The sequence below is a fragment of the Trachurus japonicus genome, chromosome 8 (genome assembly GCF_045865225.1).
Source record: "Trachurus japonicus isolate A0001 chromosome 8, Traja_1.0".
NCBI classification, from domain to species: Eukaryota; Metazoa; Chordata; class Actinopteri; order Carangiformes; family Carangidae; genus Trachurus; species Trachurus japonicus.
The window spans coordinates 14,647,235-14,667,611 of NC_140914.1; the positions used below are offsets into that span (position 1 = coordinate 14,647,235).

Consider the following 20,377-nt stretch of genomic DNA (forward strand, 5'->3'; position numbering starts at 1 on the left):
CTCACTTACAGAAGTGTCCCATGTGTGACAGTAATAAACTGCTGAGTCTCTCTCCTCCACATTGTTGATGATCAAACGATAATCTGATGTTGACTGATGATTAGATGTGAACTTGGGAGATGAGAAACCAGAGCCATAAAGTACAGAGCTCCAACTGTGACGGAATCTCAGAACATGCTGAGGAACTCCTCCTGGAATCTGTTTATACCACAAAGCACCATAGTCAGTAACAGAGCCCAGGTTACAGTCCATGGTGACTGTCTCTCCTGTCCTCAGCGTCACAACAGGAGGCTTCTGTGTCACCACCGTCACACCACTCACACCTGGAAACAACAAGATGACACAGAGTCAAGAGAAACACACAGACTGATGAATCCAACATGAGCTGAGAGCTGCAGTAAGTCAGCCTCCTTACATGTTAGAGCAGTGATGAGAGTGCAGAGGGTCCCCAGCATGTTGTCAGTGTGAGCTGAGAACGGCCTTGTAGCTTGGAAAGTGAGCTCACTGCTGACAGATGAGAGGGTTTGGAGGATGAGGAGAGGAGGAGCTGGAGGAGCAATTTAATACAAGACTGAAACTGAGAGTGCTGACAGGAGGAGGAGCTGAGCTTAATCTACATGGGTTGTCATGTTTTGGAGGGAAATGTTTTGAATTCCTTTGAGTGAACATGAAACATTTGAATCATTTTAATTTATTTCCTCATTTAACTACAAATCTTTGACAAAATCTACATTCAACATTGTCTTCAATCAATAATTTAAGAAAATAAAACCTTCCATTCTTCATTGAAAAACACAATTCACACTTGACCTCTTCATCTACATGAAGCTATGAGTCAGGAGAGGAGGCCTGCAGGTGCATCCTGGGAAGGAAGAGGGGGAGGAGTAGAGAGGTGATGCTTCACTGATGGAGGATGAAATCTCAGTTTCACTTGCTTATTTAATCTGACTGCAAACAACTGAAACAGATAAAAATATATGAAACCTCTTCTCTCTCTCTTTTTTTTATTTTATTTATTTTATTTATTTTTAAAATTCTGAATTAGTTTATTTAGTTTATTTAATTACAAATTAAGATTCTCATCAAGAATAAAGTAGGATCTGTAATTTTGCTGCAAGAAAAGTATAGGAAAATCAAAATCTGGTCAACTTCACCACATAATAATTTTGTATTAAGTTTTATATGAAATGTATTGACAAAAATAAATACAAACACTTTATTTTAAACTCAGAGTTTTTATTGAAATGAATGAATGATGAAAAATGCAGCAGAAGCAAAGCTGATACAACACCTCCACCTAACTGTCACTACATTTATTACAAGCATGCAGACACAGCTTTTCTAACATGGAAACCTTGTAATGAGCAAACAGCACAAAGAGTAAAGCAGCAGATTGTAAAGGCTCATTCTGCTCCTCTACTATTCTTCAGTGAGACAGTCTGACTTGGTGATGCTCTTCTCTGAAGTCTGGGAGCCCAAAGACACTTTACATGTGTAACGCTGATTGTTGTTCCAGTCTGACGTCTGGATGGACAGATAGCTGCTGATTTGGAAAGTCTGGTCTGGTTTTTGAACAGCGGTGCTGGTAGAGATCCCACTGCTCACTGGACTCCCACCAACCAACCAGCTCACATCTGCAAAAGGCCCAGACTGAGTGGACAGACAGACCACAGAGGCTTTGTTGGACTGGAGCTCAGCACTGGACGGAGGGAAGACTGTCAGGACAGGAGGAGGGAGGCTGGAGCCTGAAAATACACGGAGCGCATTCATAACATGAGGACCAATCAGATGATTCAAAGCATCAAAGTGACAGAATCATTAATTAGCTACTTTAACAATATAACAGTCAGTCTGAAGAATTAAACATATACAGTAGCACAGAAAACAGATAGCGATTTTGAAAATGTCTTTTCATTTCAACAATTGACATCAAGATTTTCATATAGGAGCATTTCTATACCGAGAATAAATTAAATAAAGTCTATATCTTTCTCTTTCAAAAACATGAAAAATATTTATTGAAAATTGAAATTATTTCAGTCTGTGATAAATTAGTTTATCAGTCACTTTTCCTTTTTATGACTCTTTCAAACAAAGTATTTCATTTTCACATGACAAAATAAAACTCAGGTACTTTTAAAATCATCACTTATCATTGGACATTTAATATTTCACCCACTTTAAAATTTCACGCAATATTATTTAAGATTGACGATTTATATTACTTGAGTTTTTGTCAATATATGACTTGCTTACAATTGTGAAAATAATGAGCCTGATGTTGTAATGGTGTCCATCTTACTCAACCATCAACAAACTTTGAATCATTTATAGAAAATATTTGAAATAATGTGATTATTTGCGGATTTTTGCCGTCCAAAGTCACAGTCTGGTTGCAAAGTTGCTGCATACAGTAAAAACATTCATAAGTAAGTGTAAAATCTTTCAAACAAAAACTCACATGTACATTTCTTATTTTCCATCAGTTTGAGTCAAAAAGCTAAAATGTGTCTTGTTTAATGATGAGTGTAAAAGTTCTTACCTGTCACAATCAGCTTGGTGCCTTGTCCGAATACCACAGTGATTCAGTTTGTACACATGGCTGTACAAAAACCTCCTGACTCTCACTAATGAGGGGAGTGGAACTGAAACATCCTGTTGAGACCAACTTTCACTGTCAACTTCTCATTCCCTTCATCAGTCTGTTCATCTGACAAAACACTGCTGCTCTTGAAGATTTAACTCTGAATCTTCTGTTGCTTCAGTTTCTTCTCATGGAAACGTTGAAATATCTGGTATCATGGTTGAATTCAGATTCATGATGGTGAACGTGTTCTCCTCCAAAAGAACATCATTCACTTATCATTATCAACTGCAGCCGTGGTAGAAGATGCTTTTTTTTTTTTTTACATCATTTATTTCAACACCCTCTCTTAGATTTTCCCACAATAAAAGCAGCATGACAGGAAATAATTCAAATGTAAATTTGACACAAAAATGCATTACTCTGGTTGAGTTTTAGATACAGCATGCACTGTGCATGGTGGGAACTTGGAGGCAACAGGGTGCAGTGGTAAATTTAAGGGCCCAAACAGGTTAATCCAGCCATGGAGGTCAGGACCTGAATCAAGTCCTGAAGTGTTGAAGAAAATAGTGAGTGGTGTAAACTGAATGAATTAGGGAGTTTTTTTTATATTGTTAAGTATGAAAACACAGTTACTTGTTGAACATAGAGTGAGAGTTGTTGCTTTTATTTCTCAAACAGTTTTTCTTCTATAACATTAAGTGGAAGCTTCATGAGACCTGGGGTAATTTTTGGCTGAAAGGTAAAAAGTAGTGAACATGAAGACGACAGGAATAAGAAATTTGTGTAAAAAATAAATGAGTCCAATAGAAACAGACAAAGACAGACATTTTTAATGTTAAATAAAGTCGAGAGTGAAGTTGTTGATGGATTCATTGTCTGTAAAAATGAATGAGAGACTTAAAAAGCAGAAGTGTTTAGTGAGGAGGTTTTTGTCACAGTGTAAATCACTGTGGTACGTGCTCCTTAGCAGAGCTGTCCCATGTGTGACAGTAATAGACAGCAGAGTCTCCTGCCTCTGCTCTCTTTATGATGAACTGATAATCTATGTTTGATGAGGATTTGGAGTTGAATCTGTCTGAGGAGAATCCTGATCCAAAGCTCGGTGAACTACTAGAGTGGTAAAATGCCAGAACGTACTGAGGAGCTTCACCAGGAACCTGTTTATACCAACGGACGGCATTGCCATCATCTCTCTGAATGTTGCAGTTGAGAACAACCTCTTGTCCTGTAGAAACTGTGTGGACAGCAGGCGTCTGGGTCACCACCTTCGCTGCATCAACACCTGTCAACACACACAGAGAAAGACATGAGTGAAAGGTTTGTGTGTGAACATGTGGAGGATGAAAGGAAGGAGAAGAATATCTTACATGTTAGAGCAGTGATGAGAGTGCAGAGGGTCCCCAGCATGTTGTCAGTGTGTGGTGTAAACGTCCCTCACTGTCCAGCTGAGAGGTGAGCAGGGTTGGAGTGTGAGGAGGAGAGAGACTGAAGCTTATAAAGACACTGAGGAGAGAAGAGGAGGAGGAGGAGGAGGAGGAGGAGCTTTCATCCAATTTTCATTCACATATCAAATATGTACGTAACAGTTCAAGTATCATTTTAACAGTGCATGAACTATATTATCATATAGCTATTATAATCTTTTTACGTGTCTCTGACTAGATGTCAATGCATTGAAATGCATTTTCATGGGTTACTGTATGATTATTGTATTTGTGAATAATCACTCAGCAATGAAAATATAATATCATATTACTGTATAATATAATATTCTCAACAACTGACAGGACAGACTGTGGAATTATGATCAATGAAGAAAGTTAGTGGTGTTGGTTGGTTGTCTCATGGTTTTAACTGCAAAGGGAAGATTTGGTTAGACCATCATTGCAACTCACACCTGACTTTCTATAATGTGTAAGTATTTTAAAGGTTGAATATGGAGAATGAGCAGATTAGCCTACAGTACCACCATCTATTGATCAAGATGGGACTTGCAACAACAGAAAAAATAATTCCAGCAGTCGGTTGCCAGACTGTTGCTATATGGGATGCGGCTCTGATTCAGAGAAGCTCAGAGGAGCTGAAATGTGGGATATTTACTTTATGTTTAATTTTTACCTTCATCAAACAGCTTCAGACTAACTGTGATGATACATGACTTGTAACTTGTTACAGGGAGAGTGGAGGCTCCTTCCACACTGCGGCTGAAAACCAAACCAGCATGATCAGAGCCTCTGACCCGGTGTCACAGCTCTCATCTCGGTGGCACCGCGAGTACTGTATGCAACACAAACGTGCCCCATACTGTAAACTGTAATCTCTTGATTATGACAGATAAGACTACACAAATACAAAATACAAAATAGCTTTTAACAAGCATTCTCCATATTCAACTTCTAACTCGCACACAAGTTTCTTTTGAACTTCTCATAGTATTATTAAGCTGTAATTAAGAGGTAACAATTATTTAGTGTTATTGGCACTATTTCAAAGTAGCCTATCCCTAAACAGAGATAAAACATGCTATAACGTTATAGTCAGAGCAAAACTTTTTAGTGCTCTGAGTTTGTGTTGCTGTTTGTTGTTAAAGTGGTTGGCTAAAACACACATACAGCTCACATGACATTATGTCAGGGTTCATGAGGGAAACCAGTAAAACTATATATCAGTATATTGACAAATATTAATGTGCCAGACTTACAGAGAATATTGAATGAATTGAATATAGAAAAATGTGTTGGAGGCTCAAAAAGCAGAAGTTTAGTGAGGAGGTTTTTGTCACAGTGTAAATCACTGTGATACATGCTCACTTACAGAAGTGTCCCATGTGTGACAGTAATAAACTGCTGAGTCTCCCTCCTCCACATTGTTGATGATCAAACGATAATCTGATGTTGACTGGTGATTAGATGTGAACTTGGGAGAGGAAAAGCCAGAGCCATAAAGTACAGAGCTCCAACTGTGACGGAATCTCAGAACATGCTGAGGAACTCCTCCTGGAATCTGTTTATACCACAAAGCACCATAGTCAGTAACAGAGCCCAGGTTACAGTCCATGGTGACTGTCTCTCCTGTCCTCAGCGTCACAACAGGAGGCTTCTGTGTCACCACCGTCACACCACTCACACCTGGAAACAACAAGATGACACAGAGTCAAGAGAAACACACAGACGGATGAATCCAACATGAGCTGAGAGCTGCAGTAAGTCAGCCTCCTTACATGTTAGAGCAGTGATGAGAGTGCAGAGGGTCCCCAGCATGTTGTCAGTGTGAGCTGAGAACGGCCTTGTAGCTTGGAAAGTGAGCTCACTGCTGACAGATGAGAGGGTTTGGAGGATGAGGAGAGGAGGAGCTGGAGGAGCAATTTAATACAAGACTGAAACTGAGAGTGCTGACAGGAGGAGGAGCTGAGCTTAAATCTACATGGGTTTCATGTTAGTGGCTCTTTAGTCCTTTTTGGAGGGAAATGTTTTGAATTCCTTTGCTATAGTGAGTGAACATGAAATATTTGAATCATTTTAATTTATTTCCTCATTTAACTACAAATGGTTGACAAAATCTAAATTCAACACAGTCTTCGATCAATAACAATTAATCATTTCGGTAAATAAAATCTTCCATTCTTCACTGAAAAACACAACAGTGTGTTTCCAGTCAGGGACAGTTTCCTCTTATTTCACAGAGTCCTGACACTTGACCTCTTCATCTACATGAAGCTATGAGTCAGGAGAGGAGGCCTGCAGGTGCATCCTGGGAAGGAAGAGGGGGAGGAGTAGAGAGGTGATGCTTCACTGATGGAGGATGAAATCTCAGTTTCACTTGCTTGCTTCGTTTAATCTGACTGCAAACAAGTGAAACAGATAAAAATATATAAAACTTCTCCCTCTCTATTTTTATTTTTATTTTTTAAATACTGTGTGAATCGACAAATTGAGATTCTCATCGAGTAAGAATGAAGTAGGATCTGTAATTTTCCTGCATGAAAATGAAAGGAAAATCTAAATCTGGTTAACTTCACCACATTATGATTTTGTATTAAGTTTTGTATTAAGTATATAAAAAAAAATGCAAACACTGTATTTTTAATTCAGATTTTTTATTCCCATCATGCTGGGAACTTGGAGGCAACAGGGTTGTGTTGATAAATTTAAGGCCCCAAACCAACACCCAAACAGGTGAATCGAGCCATGGAGGTCAGGACCTGAATCAAGTCCTGATCTGACCTCTCTCTGAGTATGAAAACACAGATACTCTCTGAGCTCTAGAGTGACAGTGCTTTCATGTGACAAAGTGACTAAACTTCTTATTATTCAATTGAGAGACTTCATCAGAGACATGAGTTTACTTTTGACTTTTAGGTAAATAATAGTGAATATAACTTAAAAACCAGAGGAATAAGAAATGTGTCTAGAGATTAATGAGTCAGATGAAAACAGATTAGAGACAATTATTTTCAAATATGAAGCTAGAGAGAGATAATTTATGGATATATTAAAAAATAGACAAGAGATTTAAAAAGCAGAAGTGCTTGGTGAGGAGGTTTTTGTCACAGTGTAAATCACTGTGATACGTTCTCTCGGGTAGAGTTGTCCCATGCCCTACAGTGATAGACAGCAGAGTCTCCTGCCTCTGCTCTCTTTATGATGAACTGATAATCTATGTTTGATGAGGATTTGGAGTTGAATCTGTCTGAGGAGAATCCTGATCCAAAGCTCGGTGAACTATGAGAGTGGTAAAATTTCAGAACGTACTGAGGAGTTTCACCAGGAACCTGTTTATACCAATCCACATAATATCCATCATTTCTCTGAATGTTGCAGTTGAGAACAACCTCTTGTCCTGTAGAAACTGTGTGGACAGCAGGCGTCTGGGTCAACACTATCACTGCATCAACACCTGTCAACACACACAGAGAAAGACATGAGTGAAAGGTTTGTGTGTGAACATGTGGAGGATGAAAGGAAGGAGAAGAATATCTTACATGTTAGAGCAGTGATGAGAGTGCAGAGGGTCCCCAGCATGTTGTCAGTGTGTGGTGTAAACGTCCCTCACTGTCCAGCTGAGAGGTGAGCAGGGTTGGAGTGTGAGGAGGAGAGAGACTGAAGCTTATAAAGACACTGAGGAGAGAAGAGGAGGAGGAGGAGGAGGAGGAGGAAGAGGAGGAGGAGGAGGAAGAGGAGGAGGAGGAGGAGGAGCTTCTACTCAGCACTGTCTTCTTTAAATTAATCAGAAACTTCATGACCTCTGATGTTCTGAAACAGCTCATGTCACATGCTGTTTTGAGAGATGTAATGATGTTTGCATAAAAGTGAGCATTGTGAACACACTTGTGGCAGTTCAATGTTAAGTTGTTGTGAATCATGTCCAAGGCCTGTGATAAAAACAATTGAAGCTAAACATGAGATCAAAGAAGGAAGATTTTCTCTCTGTCTCATTCATTCACAGCTCTCTCTTTCTCTCTGTCACTCCACCATTTGCAATCACTTGATTTCAGATGTGCTCAGTAACCAATCAGATTCCACCACTATTTCAAACAGCCAATCAGATCTCTTCATCTGCTGTCAGTTGTCCTTTCAGATCATATCACTGTCACTCTCCTCCATCCCATTCACCTCCATACCTCATACCTCCATATGAGTCCACTTCATATCATGTCTCACTTTTCCTCTCTTCATTTTCACATGGTTAAAAAGCTGATTTATAGTCAAAGTCAAAAGTCAAAATCTTTATTTGCCATTTGTGCATACACACATAGGAATTTTTGTACGGTTGTTCCAGGTCAGGTGGAGAGACAAAAGAGAACACACAAAGACATACAAGACACAATGAAAAACACAAAGGCTAAAGCCTGGGATTAAAAAAAAGGACAAGGACATAAAATGTCTAAAAAGGCCAGAGATCTATGTCTGTATGTAAATAAATGTAAGAATAAATAGGTGTAAAGTGCCAAGTGAGGTGTGTGTTGTATTGCCATGTGCCCGGGTTATTTTGTGTTTGCTAAAAGTCTGACTGTAGCCGGGTAGAAACTGTTGAAGAAGCGTGATCTGTGTGTGATGATGCTGTCTGGTCGTTTGTGTCTGAGGTTGTATGTGCAGTGTTTATGTTTGAGCAGGGAGTGAGCTGGATGTTGTGTGTCTTTGATTCACTGACAAGGTATTAAGTCTCTCCTACAAGACTGAAATAAGACCTCTACAACTAAAATAAAGTTAGGATGTTGGAAATGGATCCAGTTCATTCTGATTCATCTAATGGAAACATTACATGTGAATCTGAGGATCTGGATGATCTCTGAGAAGTTGCTGCATGTTTTCTATGACTTGACTCTTGAGTGATAAGAAAGAGTCACATTTGTTGAAAACAAGTATTACTCATGTTACAGTGAAATAGTTGAATGTAAAATACTTTGTGTTTTGATTAGTTATATTTATCAGTATTGTTTAATTATTAAGAATCATGGGGGAAAAAACATAACCCTAATGGTTTCATACAGTCAACATATGCCAGAGTCTCAAAAAGCAGAAGTGTTTAGTGAGGAGGTTTTTGTCACAGTGTAAATCACTGTGATACGTCCTCCTTAGCAGAGCTGTCCCATGTGTGACAGTAATAAACTGCTGAGTCTCCCTCCTCCACATTGTTGATAATTAAACGATAATCTGTTGTTGACTGATGATTAGATGTGAACTTGGGAGATGAGAAACCAGAGCCATAACCTACAGAGCTCCAGCCGTGATACCAGCTAAGTACATACTGAGGAACTCCTCCTGGAATCTGTTTATACCAGCGAGCACTGTCACTACCAGAGCCCAGGTTACAGTCCATGGTGACTGTCTCTCCTGTCCTCAGCGTCACAACAGGAGGCTTCTGTGTCACCACCGTCACACCACTCACACCTGGAAACAACAAGATGACACAGAGTCAAGAGAAACACACAGACTGATGAATCCAACATGAGCTGAGAGCTGCAGTAAGTCAGCCTCCTTACATGTTAGAGCAGTGATGAGAGTGCAGAGGGTCCCCAGCATGTTGTCAGTGTGAGCTGAGAACGGCCTTGTAGCTTGGAAAGTGAGCTCACTGCTGACAGATGAGAGGGTTTGGAGGATGAGGAGAGGAGGAGCTGGAGGAGCAATTTAATACAAGACTGAAACTGAGAGTGACTGACAGGAGGAGGAGCTGAGGTTAATCTACATGGGTTGTCATGTTTTGTCACTTTTTGGAGGGAAATGTTTTGAATTCCTTTGCTATTGTCACTGAACATGAAACTTTTGAATCATTTTAATTTATTTCCTCATTTAACTACAAATCTTTGACAAAATCTAAATTCAATATTGTCTTCAATCATTAAATTCAGATATAAATAAAAGCTTCCATTCTTCATTGAAAAACACAGTTCACAGTCATAAAACATGAGTGTGTTTCCAGTCAGGGACAGTTTCCTCTTATTTCACAGAGGCCTGACACTTGACCTCTTCATCTACATGAAGCTATGAGTCAGGAGAGGAGGCCTGCAGGTGCATCCTGGGAAGGAAGAGGGGGAGGAGTAGAGAGGTGATGCTTCACTGATGGAGGATGAAATCTCAGTTTCACTTGTTTATTTAATCTGACTGCAAACAACTGAAACAGATAAAAATATATAAAACTTCTCTCTCTCTCTCTTTTTATTTATTTTATTTTTAATACTGAATTAGTGAATATATCTACAAATTAAGATTCTCATCAAGTAAATAAAGTCTGTAATTTTCCTGCACGTAAATGAAAGGAAAATCTAAATCTGGTCAACTTCACCACATTATGGTTTTGTATAAAGTGTATTACCAAAAAATAAATACAAACACTTTTCAACTCTGAGTTTTTATTGAAATGAATGAATGAATGAATGAGTAGAGAGGTGATGCTTCACTGATGGAGGATGAAATCTCAGTTTTACTTGCGTATTTAATCTGACTGCAAACAACTGAAACAGATAAAATATATAAAACTTCTCTCTCTCTCTCTCTCTCTCTCTCTCTCTCTCTCTCTCTCTCTCTCTCCTTATTTTTTTTAAAAGACTGAATTAGTGAATATCTACAAATTAAGATTCTCATCAAGAATAAAGTAGGATCTGTAATTTCCCTGCAAGAAAAGTATAGGAAAATAAAAAATCTGGTCAACTTCACCACATAATACTACAAAACGTAATACAAAATTAAGTGTATTGACAAAAATAAATACAAACATTGTATTTTGATCTCAGAGTTTTTATTGAAATGAATGAATGATGAAAAATGCAGCAGAAGCAAAGCTGATACAACACCTCCACCTAACTGTCACTACATTTATTACAAGCATGCAGACACAGCTTTTCTAACATGGAAACCTTGTAATGAGCAAACAGCACAAAGAGTAAAGCAGCAGATTGTAAACGCTCATTCTGCTCCTCTACTATTCTTCAGTGAGACAGTCTGACTTGGTGATGCTCTTCTCTGAAGTCTGGGAGCCCAAAGACACTTTACATGTGTAACGCTGATTGTTGTTCCAGTCTGACGTCTGGATGGACAGATAGCTGCTGATTTGGAAAGTCTGGTCTGGTTTTTGAACAGCGGTGCTGGTAGAGATCCCACTGCTCACTGGACTCCCACCAACCAACCAGCTCACATCTGCAAAAGGCCCAGACTGAGTGGACAGACAGACCACAGAGGCTTTGTTGGACTGGAGCTCAGCACTGGACGGAGGGAAGACTGTCAGGACAGGAGGAGGGAGGCTGGAGCCTGAAAATACATGGAGCACATTCATAACATGAGGACCAATCAGATGATTCAAAGCATCAAAGTAACAGAATCATTAATTAGCTACTTTAACAATATAAGAGTCAGTCTGAAGAATTAAACATATACAGTAGCACAGAAAACAGATAGCGATTTTGAAAATGTCTTTTCATTTCAACAATTAACATCAAGATTTTCATAGAGGAGCATTTCTATACCGGGAATAAATTAAATAAAGTCTATCTTTCTCTTTCAAAAACATGAAAAACATTAATTGAAAATTGAAATTATTTCAGACTGTGATAAATTAGTTTATCAGTCACTTTTCCTTTTTATGACTCTTTCAAACAAAGTATTTCATTTTCACATGACAAAATAAAACTCAGGTACATTTAAAATCATCACTTATCATTGGACATTTAAAATTTCACACAATATTATTTAAGATTGACGATTTATATTACTTGAGTTTTTGTCAATATATGACTTGCTTACAATTGTGAAAATAATGAGCCTGGTGTTGTAATGGTGTCCATCTTACTCAACCATCAACAAACTTTGAATCATTTATAGAAAATATTTGAAATATTGTGATTATTTGCAGATTTTTGCCGTCCAAAGTCACAGTCTGGTTGCAAAGTTAAAAGTAAAAACATTCATAAGTAAGTTTAAAGTCTTTCGAACAAAAACTCACATGTACATTTCTTATTTTCCATCAGTTTGAGTCAAAAAGCTAAAATGTGTCTTGTTTAATGATGAGTGTAAAAGTTCTTACCTGTCACAATCAGCTTGGTGCCTTGTCCGAATACCACAGTGATTCAGTTTGTACACATGGCTGTACAAAAACCTCCTGACTCTCACTAATGAGGGGAGTGGAACTGAAACATCCTGTTGAGACCAACTTTCACTGTCAACTTCTCATTCCCTTCATCAGTCTGTTCATCTGACAAAACACTGCTGCTCTTGAAGATTTCACTCTGAATCTTCTGTTGCTTCAGTTTCTTATCGTGGAAATGCTGAAATATCTGATATCATGGTTGAATTCAGATTCATGATGGTGAACGTGTTCTCCTCCAAAAGAACATCATTCACTTATCATTATCAACTGCAGCCGTGGTAGAAGATGCTTTTTTTTTTTGTACATCATGTATTTCAACACCTTCTCTTAGATTTTCCCACAATAAAAGCAGCATAACAGGAAATAATTCAAATGTAAATTTGACACAAAAATGCATTACTTTGGTTGAGTTTTAGATACAGTATGCACTGTGCATGATGGGAACTTGGAGGCAACAGGGTGCAGTGGTAAAATTTAAGGCCCCAGACAGGTTAATCCAGCCATGGAGGTCAGGACCTGAATCAAGTCCTGAAGTGTTGAAGAAAATAGTGAGTGGTGTAAATTGAATGAATTAGGGAGTTTTTTTTATATTGTTAAGTATGAAAACACAGTTACTTGTTGAACATTATAGAGTGAGAGTTGTTGCTTTTATTTCTCAAACAGTTTTTCTTCTATAACATTAAGTGGAAGCTTCATGAGACATGGGGTCATTTTTGGCTGAAAGGTAAAAAGTAGTGAACATGAAGACGACAGGAATAAGAAATTTGTGTAAAAAATAAATGAGTCCAATAAAAACAGACAAAGACAGACATTTTTAATGTTAAATAAAGTCGAGAGTGAAGTTGTTGATGGATTCATTTTCTGTAAAAATGAATGAGAGACTTAAAAAGCAGAAGTGTTTAGTGAGGAGGTTTTTGTCACAGTGTAAATCACTGTGGTACGTGCTCATTAGCAGAGCTGTCCCATGTTTGACAGTGATAGACAGCAGAGTCTCCTGCCTCTGCTCTCTTTATGATGAACTGATAATTTATGTTTGATGAAGATTTAGAGTTGAATCTGTCTGAGGAGAATCCTGATCCAAAGCTCGGTGAACTATGAGAGTGGTAAAAACTCAGAATGTACTGAGGAGCTTCACCAGGAACCTGTTTATACCAATAGACATAATTGCCATGATCTCTCTGAATGTTGCAGTTGAGAACAACCTCTTGTCCTGTAGAAACTGTGTGGACAGCAGGCGTCTGGGTCAACACCTTCGCTGCATCAACACCTGTCAACACACACAGAGAAAGACATGAGTGAAAGGTTTGTGTGTGAACATGTGGAGGATGAAAGGAAGGAGAAGAATATCTTACATGTTAGAGCAGTGATGAGAGTGCAGAGGGTCCCCAGCATGTTGTCAGTGTGTGGTGTAAACGTCCCTCACTGTCCAGCTGAGAGGTGAGCAGGGTTGGAGTGTGAGGAGGAGAGAGACTGAAGCTTATAAAGACACTGAGGAGAGAAGAGGAGGAGGAGGAGGAGGAGGAGGAGGAGGAAGAGGAGGAGCTTTCATCCAATTTTCATTCTATCAAATATGTACGTAACAGTTCAAGTATCATTTTAACAGTGCATGAACTATATTATCATATAGCTATTATAATCTTTTTACGTGTCTGTGACTAGATGTCAATGCATTGAAATGCATTTTCATGGGTTACTGTATGATTATTGTATTTGTGAATAATCACTCAGCAATGAAAATATAATATCATATTACTGTATAATATAATATTCTCAACAACTGACAGGACAGACTGTGGAATTATGATCAATGAAGAAAGTTAGTGGTGTTGGTTGGTTGTCTCATGGTTTAACTGCAAAAGGGAAGATTTGGTTAGACCTTCATTGCAACTCACACCTGACTTTCTATAATGTGTAAGTATTTAAAGGTTGAATATGGAGAATGAGCAGATTAGCCTACAGTACCACCATCTATTGATCAAGATGGGACTTGCAACAACAGAAAAATAATTCCAGCAGTCGGTTGCCAGACTGTTGCTAAGTATAACACATATATGGGATGCGGCTCTGATCAGAGAAGCTCAGAGGAGCTGAAATGTGGGATATTTACTTTATGTTTAATTTTTACCTTCATTAAACAGCTTCAGACTAACTGTGATGATACATGACTTGTAACTTGTTACAGGGAGAGTGGAGGCTCCTTCCACACTGCGGCTGAAAACCAAACCAGCATGATCAGAGCCTCTGACCCGGTGTCACAGCTCTCATCTCGGTGGCACCGCGAGTACTGTATGCAACACAAACGTGCCCCATACTGTAAACTGTAATCTCTTGATTATGACAGATAAGACTACACAAATACAAAATACAAAATAGCTTTTAACAAGCATTCTCCATATTCAACTTCTAACTCGCACACAAGTTTCTTTTGAACTTCTCTAAATGGTATTATTAAGCTGTAATTAAGAGGTAACAATTATTTAGTGTTATTGGCACTATTTCAAAGTAGCCTATCCCTAAACAGAGATAAAACATGCTATAACGTTATAGTCAGAGCAAAACTTTTTAGTGCTCTGAGTTTGTGTTGCTGTTTGTTGTTAAAGTGGTTGGCTAAAACACACATAACAGCTCACATGACATATGTCAGGGTTCATGAGGGAAACCGGTAAAACTATATATCAGTATATTGACAAATATTAATGTGCCAGACTTACAGAGAATATTGAATGAATTGAATATAGAAAAATGTGTTGGAGGTTCAAAAAGCAGAAGTTTAGTGGGGAGGTTTTTGTCACAGTGTAAATCACTGTGATACATGCTCACTTACAGAAGTGTCCCATGTGTGACAGTAATAAACTGCTGAGTCTCCCTCCTCCACATTGTTGATGATCAAACGATAATCTGATGTTGACTGATGATTAGATGTGAACTTGGGAGAGGAAAAGCCAGAGCCATAAAGTACAGAGCTCCAACTGTGACGGAATCTCAGAACATGCTGAGGAACTCCTCCTGGAATCTGTTTATACCACAAAGCACCATAGTCAGTAACAGAGCCCAGGTTACAGTCCATGGTGACTGTCTCTCCTGTCCTCAGCGTCACAACAGGAGGCTTCTGTGTCACCACCGTCACACCACTCACACCTGGAAACAACAAGATGACACAGAGTCAAGAGAAACACACAGACTGATGAATCCAACATGAGCTGAGAGCTGCAGTAAGTCAGCCTCCTTACATGTTAGAGCAGTGATGAGAGTGCAGAGGGTCCCCAGCATGTTGTCAGTGTGAGCTGAGAACGGCCTTGTAGCTTGGAAAGTGAGCTCACTGCTGACAGATGAGAGGGTTTGGAGGATGAGGAGAGGAGGAGCTGGAGGAGCAATTTAATACAAGACTGAAACTGAGAGTGACTGACAGGAGGAGGAGCTGAGCTTAAAATCTCTGTCACCTCCAATAAAATCAGAATTTCTATGATACATTTTTCTCTCTCCTCTTCCACTGGCTTTGTCAATATGTCTACATATTCATGCTATTTTTTCCATAGAGGATTATGGGAATATATAGTACAGATTTGAAAACCACTGAATTTTATATCAAACAGTTTTTCACATGAAAATTATTAGAAAATTGTGCAAAAACATGTCCTTTATTCTGATGCAACACAAGGTTTGTAACAGACAATATATTTTTTATTATTATTTATTTATTATGTATTATTTGTTTTTAAAAGCGCTACATGTTGCAATCATGAATAAACTATGAGTCAAAATTCCTGATTGTTAGTTATCTTCACTATTGGTTCAGTTTAAGTTTCCAAAACATTTTTTTTATGAACCCAACGTTTTACACAAGATAGATTGATGAGACATGTGCATTATTCAAGGATATAATATTGCTGACAAACACATGTATGGAGCCCTTAGTATGTTGTTAAATTACATTTCATTCCAAATTAGATTAACTGTTAAATAATAGACAAATTAAGTATCTTTGTATGAACTGTTTTTGATACATGTTTCACTGTTTGATTCTACAATAGATGTGTAGTTGGTGCAGGTCCTCTCTCCTGTAGTGCTAATAAAATGTTTGTTTTTGCTTCAGTGAGAATTCATTAAAAATAATGAATAACATTTTCAAGAAAAAATGCAACATTTATTTGTGTGTGCAGTGAGACTAGAGAAAACTTAGGTTCATGACTTCAAACTTAGTCAACATGTGTCAGAGTCTCAAAAAGCAGAAGTGTTTAGTGAGGAGGTTTTTGTCACAGTGTAAATCACTGTGATACGTGCTCATTAACAGAGTTGTCCCATGTGTGACAGTAATAAACTGCTGAGTCTCCCTCCTCCACATTGTTGATGATCAAACGATAATCTGTTGTTGACTGGTGATTAGATGTGAACTTGGGAGAGGAGAAACCAGAGCCATAACGTACAGAGCTCCAGCCATGAAAAAATCTCAGTACATACTGAGGAACTCCTCCTGGAATCTGTTTATACCAGCGAGCACTGTCACTACCAGAGCCCAGGTTACAGTCCATGGTGACTGTCTCTCCTGTCCTCAGCGTCACAACAGGAGGCTTCTGTGTCACCACCGTCACACCACTCACACCTGGAAACAACAAGATGACACAGAGTCAAGAGAAACACACAGACTGATGAATCCAACATGAGCTGAGAGCTGCAGTAAGTCAGCCTCCTTACATGTTAGAGCAGTGATGAGAGTGCAGAGGGTCCCCAGCATGTTGTCAGTGTGAGCTGAGAACGGCCTTGTAGCTTGGAAAGTGAGCTCACTGCTGACAGATGAGAGGGTTTGGAGGATGAGGAGAGGAGGAGCTGGAGGAGCAATTTAATACAAGACTGAAACTGAGAGTGACTGACAGGAGGAGGAGCTGAGCTTAAATCTACATGGGTTGTCATGTTTTGTCACTTTTTGGAGGGAAATGTTTTGAATTCCTTTGCTATAGTGAGTGAACATGAAACATTTGAATCATTTTAATTTATTTCCTCATTTATCTACAAATCTTTGACAAAATCTAAATTCAACATTGTCTTCAATCTATAACAATCATTAATTTCAGAAAATAAAATCTTCCATTCTTCACTGAAAAACACAATTCACAGTCATTAAAACATGGGTGTGTTTCCAGTCAGGGACAGTTTCCTCTTATTTCACAGAGTCCTGACACTTGACCTCTTCATCTACATGAAGCTATGAGTCAGGAGAGGAGGCCTGCAGGTGCATCCTGGGAAGGAAGAGGGGGAGGAGTAGAGAGGTGATGCTTCACTGATGGAGGATGAAATCTCAGTTTCACTTGCTTATTTAATCTGACTGCAAACAACTGAAAAGGATAAAAAATATATAAACTTCTCTATCTCTCTTTATTTTCATTTTATTTTATTTTAGTATACTGAATTAGTGAATATATCTATAAATTAGGATTCTCATCAAGTAAGAATAAAGTAGGATCTGTAATTTTCCTGCACGAAAATTAAAGGAAAATCAAAATCTGGTCAACTTCACCACATTTTGATTTTGTATTAAGTTTTATATTAAGTGCATTAACAAAAATAAATACAAACACTTAATTTTAAACTCAGAGTTTTTATTGAAATGAATGAATGATGAAAACTGTCTTTCTTCTATATATAACATTACGTAAAGCAGGTCGTTTTGGCTAACTTCCTGTCAGCCGATGGAGTTAGCAGCCCCCGCCCTCGTCCCTACGTCACCACATTCACACGTATCCCTTGGCTGCACACACGGAGAGGACCGCCCCTTTATGTCGTTCTCTCTCCTCATTGGATAAAGGTTGTAGGATACAAGGAAAGTTTTCTCCTCGGCTTACAGCAGAGCAGAGTGACTGACAGACCCGTGATTCAGACCAAACACTCTATATAAGTGATTGCTGTCGGAAGATATAACTATTTAAGACTTATATTAACACAAATATTCCGCCTACTTCTGCTTTAAGTGGAAGCTTCATCTGAGACCTGGGGTAATTCTTGGCTGTAAGGTAAAAAGTTGTGAACAGAACATGAAGACGACAGGAATAAGAAATTTGTGATAAAAAATGAGTCCGATGGGAACAGATCAAAGACAGACATTTTTAAAGTTAAATAAAGTAGAGAGTGAAGTTGTTGATGGATTCATTTTCTGTAAAAATGAATGAGAGACTTAAAAAGCAGAAGTGTTTAGTGAGGAGGTTTTTGTCACAGTGTAAATCACTGTGATACGTGCTCTTGAGTAGTAGAGTTGTCCCATGTGTGACAGTGATAGACCGCAGAGTCTCCTGCCTCTGCTCTCTTTATGATGAACTGATAATCTATGTTTGATGAGGATTTAGAGTTGAATCTGTCTGAGGAGAATCCTGATCCAAAGCTTGGTGAACTATGAGAGTGGTAAAATCTCAGAATGTACTGAGGAGCTTCACCAGGAACCTGTTTATACCAACGGACATAATATCCATCATCTCTCTGAATGTTGCAGTTGAGAACAACCTCTTGTCCTGTAGAAACTGTGTGGACAGCAGGCGTCTGGGTCAACACTATCACTGCATCAACACCTGTCAACACACACAGAGAAAGACATGAGTGAAAGGTTTCTGTGTGAACATGTGGAGGATGAAAGGAAGGAGAAGAATATCTTACATGTTAGAGCAGTGATGAGAGTGCAGAGGGTCCCCAGCATGTTGTCAGTGTGTGGTGTAAACGTCCCTCACTGTCCAGCTGAGAGGTGAGCAGGGTTGGAGTGTGAGGAGGAGAGAGGCTGAAGCTTATAAAGACACTGAGGAGAGAAGAGGAGGAGGAGGAGGAGGAGGAGGAGGAGGAGGAGGAGCTTCTACTCAGCACTGTCTTCTTTAAATTAATCAGAAACTTCATGACCTCTGATGTTCTCAAACAGCTCACATGCTGTTTGGAGAGATTTAATTATGTTTGCATAAAAGTGAATATTGTGAACTCACATGAAGCTTAGCGAAAGTTCAGACAGGAAGACTATCTCTTTAAGCACGCCTCAAAGCCCTTTCCCTGTTTTCCCGCTATCCTCTCGCTCCACCCTTATTCTCATAATTCAACCAATCACAGTCTGCCATCCTCTTTCTCTTCCACCAATCAGTCATTAGCGTCAAATTTAAAAGTTCTCTCTCTCTCTCCTGTCATCCAGCCATTTTAGCAAACTCTCAGCCCACCTCCACCCCTGCACCACCTCCATTAAGATACAGACTGCCTTAATCTGGATCTGGACCGAGAAGTTCCCTCATCAGGCGACTTCAAGCTTCCCTACCACCACCAGTGTCTAGGCCCGGGGGGGATATAACTTCTTCAGATGCAAGCTTCTCATCCCCAGATCAGTTTACTCAGCTGGTCTACACCCTATGGTCTAAGCGCCAAAATGATTTTGTTCACAATAAATGTAATTTCATCTTCATCTTCAAACCGGGCTCTCTCGTCGTAAATGGTCTATCCTGATTGAAATGGCAGTTCAATGTTAAGTTGTTGTGAATCATGTCCAAGGCCTGTGATAAAAACAAATGAAGCTAAATATGAGATCAAAGAAGGGAGATTTTCTCTATGTCTCATTCATTCACAGCTCTCTCTTTCTCTCTGTCACTCCACCATTTGCAACCACTTGATTTCAGATGTGTTCAGTAACCAATCAGATTCGACCACTATTTCAAACAGCCAATTGGATCTCTTCATCTGCTGTCAGCTGCCCTTTCAGATCATATCACTGTCACCCTCCTCCATCCCATTCACCTCCAGTCTCCAGGTCCAGCTCACCAGAGTCCACTTCATATCATGTCTCACTTTTCCTCTCTTCATTTTCACATAAAAAAGCTGATTCACTGACAAAGTATGAAGTCTCTCCTACAAGACTGAAATAAGATCTCTACAACTAAAATGAAGTTAGGATGTTGGAAATGGGTCCAGTTTATTCTGATTCACATTGATTGAAAACAATACGTAAAATACTTTGTTGATGCTTTTTGTATATATGTGTAGCAAAGTAGACTATTCTACCACATAAGAAAATTAAAATATTAACAATCATGAAAAACTATTATTGTATGTTCATGGTTGGTTCATAATTCAGATTTATAGAAAACATTCCCCCGATGATTTCACTCACAGTCAAAATATGATATGCTGTGTTTTTGTACTGTTTGCACACACACATAACAAAGTGTATAGATGTATTATAACACCTGTAAAAAGGATAAA

The 20,377-nt window shown here is 38.8% G+C and overlaps 2 protein-coding genes across 4 annotated transcripts; both read right to left on the reverse strand.

Annotated features, from left to right (window-relative positions):
• Positions 1 to 1,234: 1,234 nt before the first annotated feature.
• LOC146982866 (immunoglobulin lambda-1 light chain-like) lies at positions 1,235 to 9,720 on the reverse strand. 2 transcript variants are annotated; one of them, XM_085784121.1, is made up of 4 exons: positions 9,570 to 9,720; positions 9,156 to 9,477; positions 2,543 to 2,577; positions 1,235 to 1,745 (listed from the first exon to the last, which is right to left on the reverse strand). In XM_085784121.1, exons 1-4 carry the CDS (start codon positions 9,607 to 9,609, stop codon positions 1,420 to 1,422), a joined length of 723 nt encoding a protein of 240 aa, XP_085640247.1. In that variant the 5' UTR covers positions 9,610 to 9,720; the 3' UTR covers positions 1,235 to 1,419. The 2 variants fall into 2 exon arrangements, with proteins under 2 accessions (XP_085640247.1, XP_085640246.1); XM_085784120.1 differs by lacking the exons at positions 9,156 to 9,477; positions 9,570 to 9,720 and adding exons at positions 3,541 to 3,869; positions 3,955 to 4,106 and having other exon boundaries at positions 2,543 to 2,573.
• Positions 9,721 to 10,820: 1,100 nt separating this feature from the next.
• LOC146982867 (immunoglobulin lambda-1 light chain-like) lies at positions 10,821 to 18,936 on the reverse strand. Of its 2 annotated transcripts, none has more exons than XM_085784123.1 (4): positions 18,806 to 18,936; positions 18,402 to 18,720; positions 12,104 to 12,144; positions 10,821 to 11,331 (listed from the first exon to the last, which is right to left on the reverse strand). In XM_085784123.1, exons 1-4 carry the CDS (start codon positions 18,843 to 18,845, stop codon positions 11,006 to 11,008), a joined length of 726 nt encoding a protein of 241 aa, XP_085640249.1. In that variant the 5' UTR covers positions 18,846 to 18,936; the 3' UTR covers positions 10,821 to 11,005. The 2 variants fall into 2 exon arrangements, with proteins under 2 accessions (XP_085640249.1, XP_085640248.1); XM_085784122.1 differs by lacking the exons at positions 18,402 to 18,720; positions 18,806 to 18,936 and adding exons at positions 13,108 to 13,433; positions 13,519 to 13,673 and having other exon boundaries at positions 12,104 to 12,137.
• Between the last annotated feature and the right edge of the window lie 1,441 nt (positions 18,937 to 20,377).

Coding starts and splice junctions, on each gene's coding strand:
- LOC146982867 (XM_085784123.1), bottom strand. CDS start 18,845: ATGCTGGGGACCCTCTGCACTCTCATCACTGCTCTAACAT. Junction 18,721..18,805: donor TCTCATCACTGCTCTAACAT/GTAAGATATTCT, acceptor GTGTGTTGACAG/GTGTTGATGCAGTGATAGTG. Junction 11,332..12,103: donor CACCAAGCTGATTGTGACAG/GTAAGAACTTTT, acceptor ATGTATTTTCAG/GCTCCAGCCTCCCTCCTCCT.
- LOC146982866 (XM_085784120.1), bottom strand. CDS start 3,994: ATGCTGGGGACCCTCTGCACTCTCATCACTGCTCTAACAT. Junction 3,870..3,954: donor TCTCATCACTGCTCTAACAT/GTAAGATATTCT, acceptor GTGTGTTGACAG/GTGTTGATGCAGCGAAGGTG. Junction 2,574..3,540: donor GCTCTGCTAAGGAGCACGTA/CCACAGTGATTT, acceptor ATCACTGTGGTA/TTCGGACAAGGCACCAAGCT.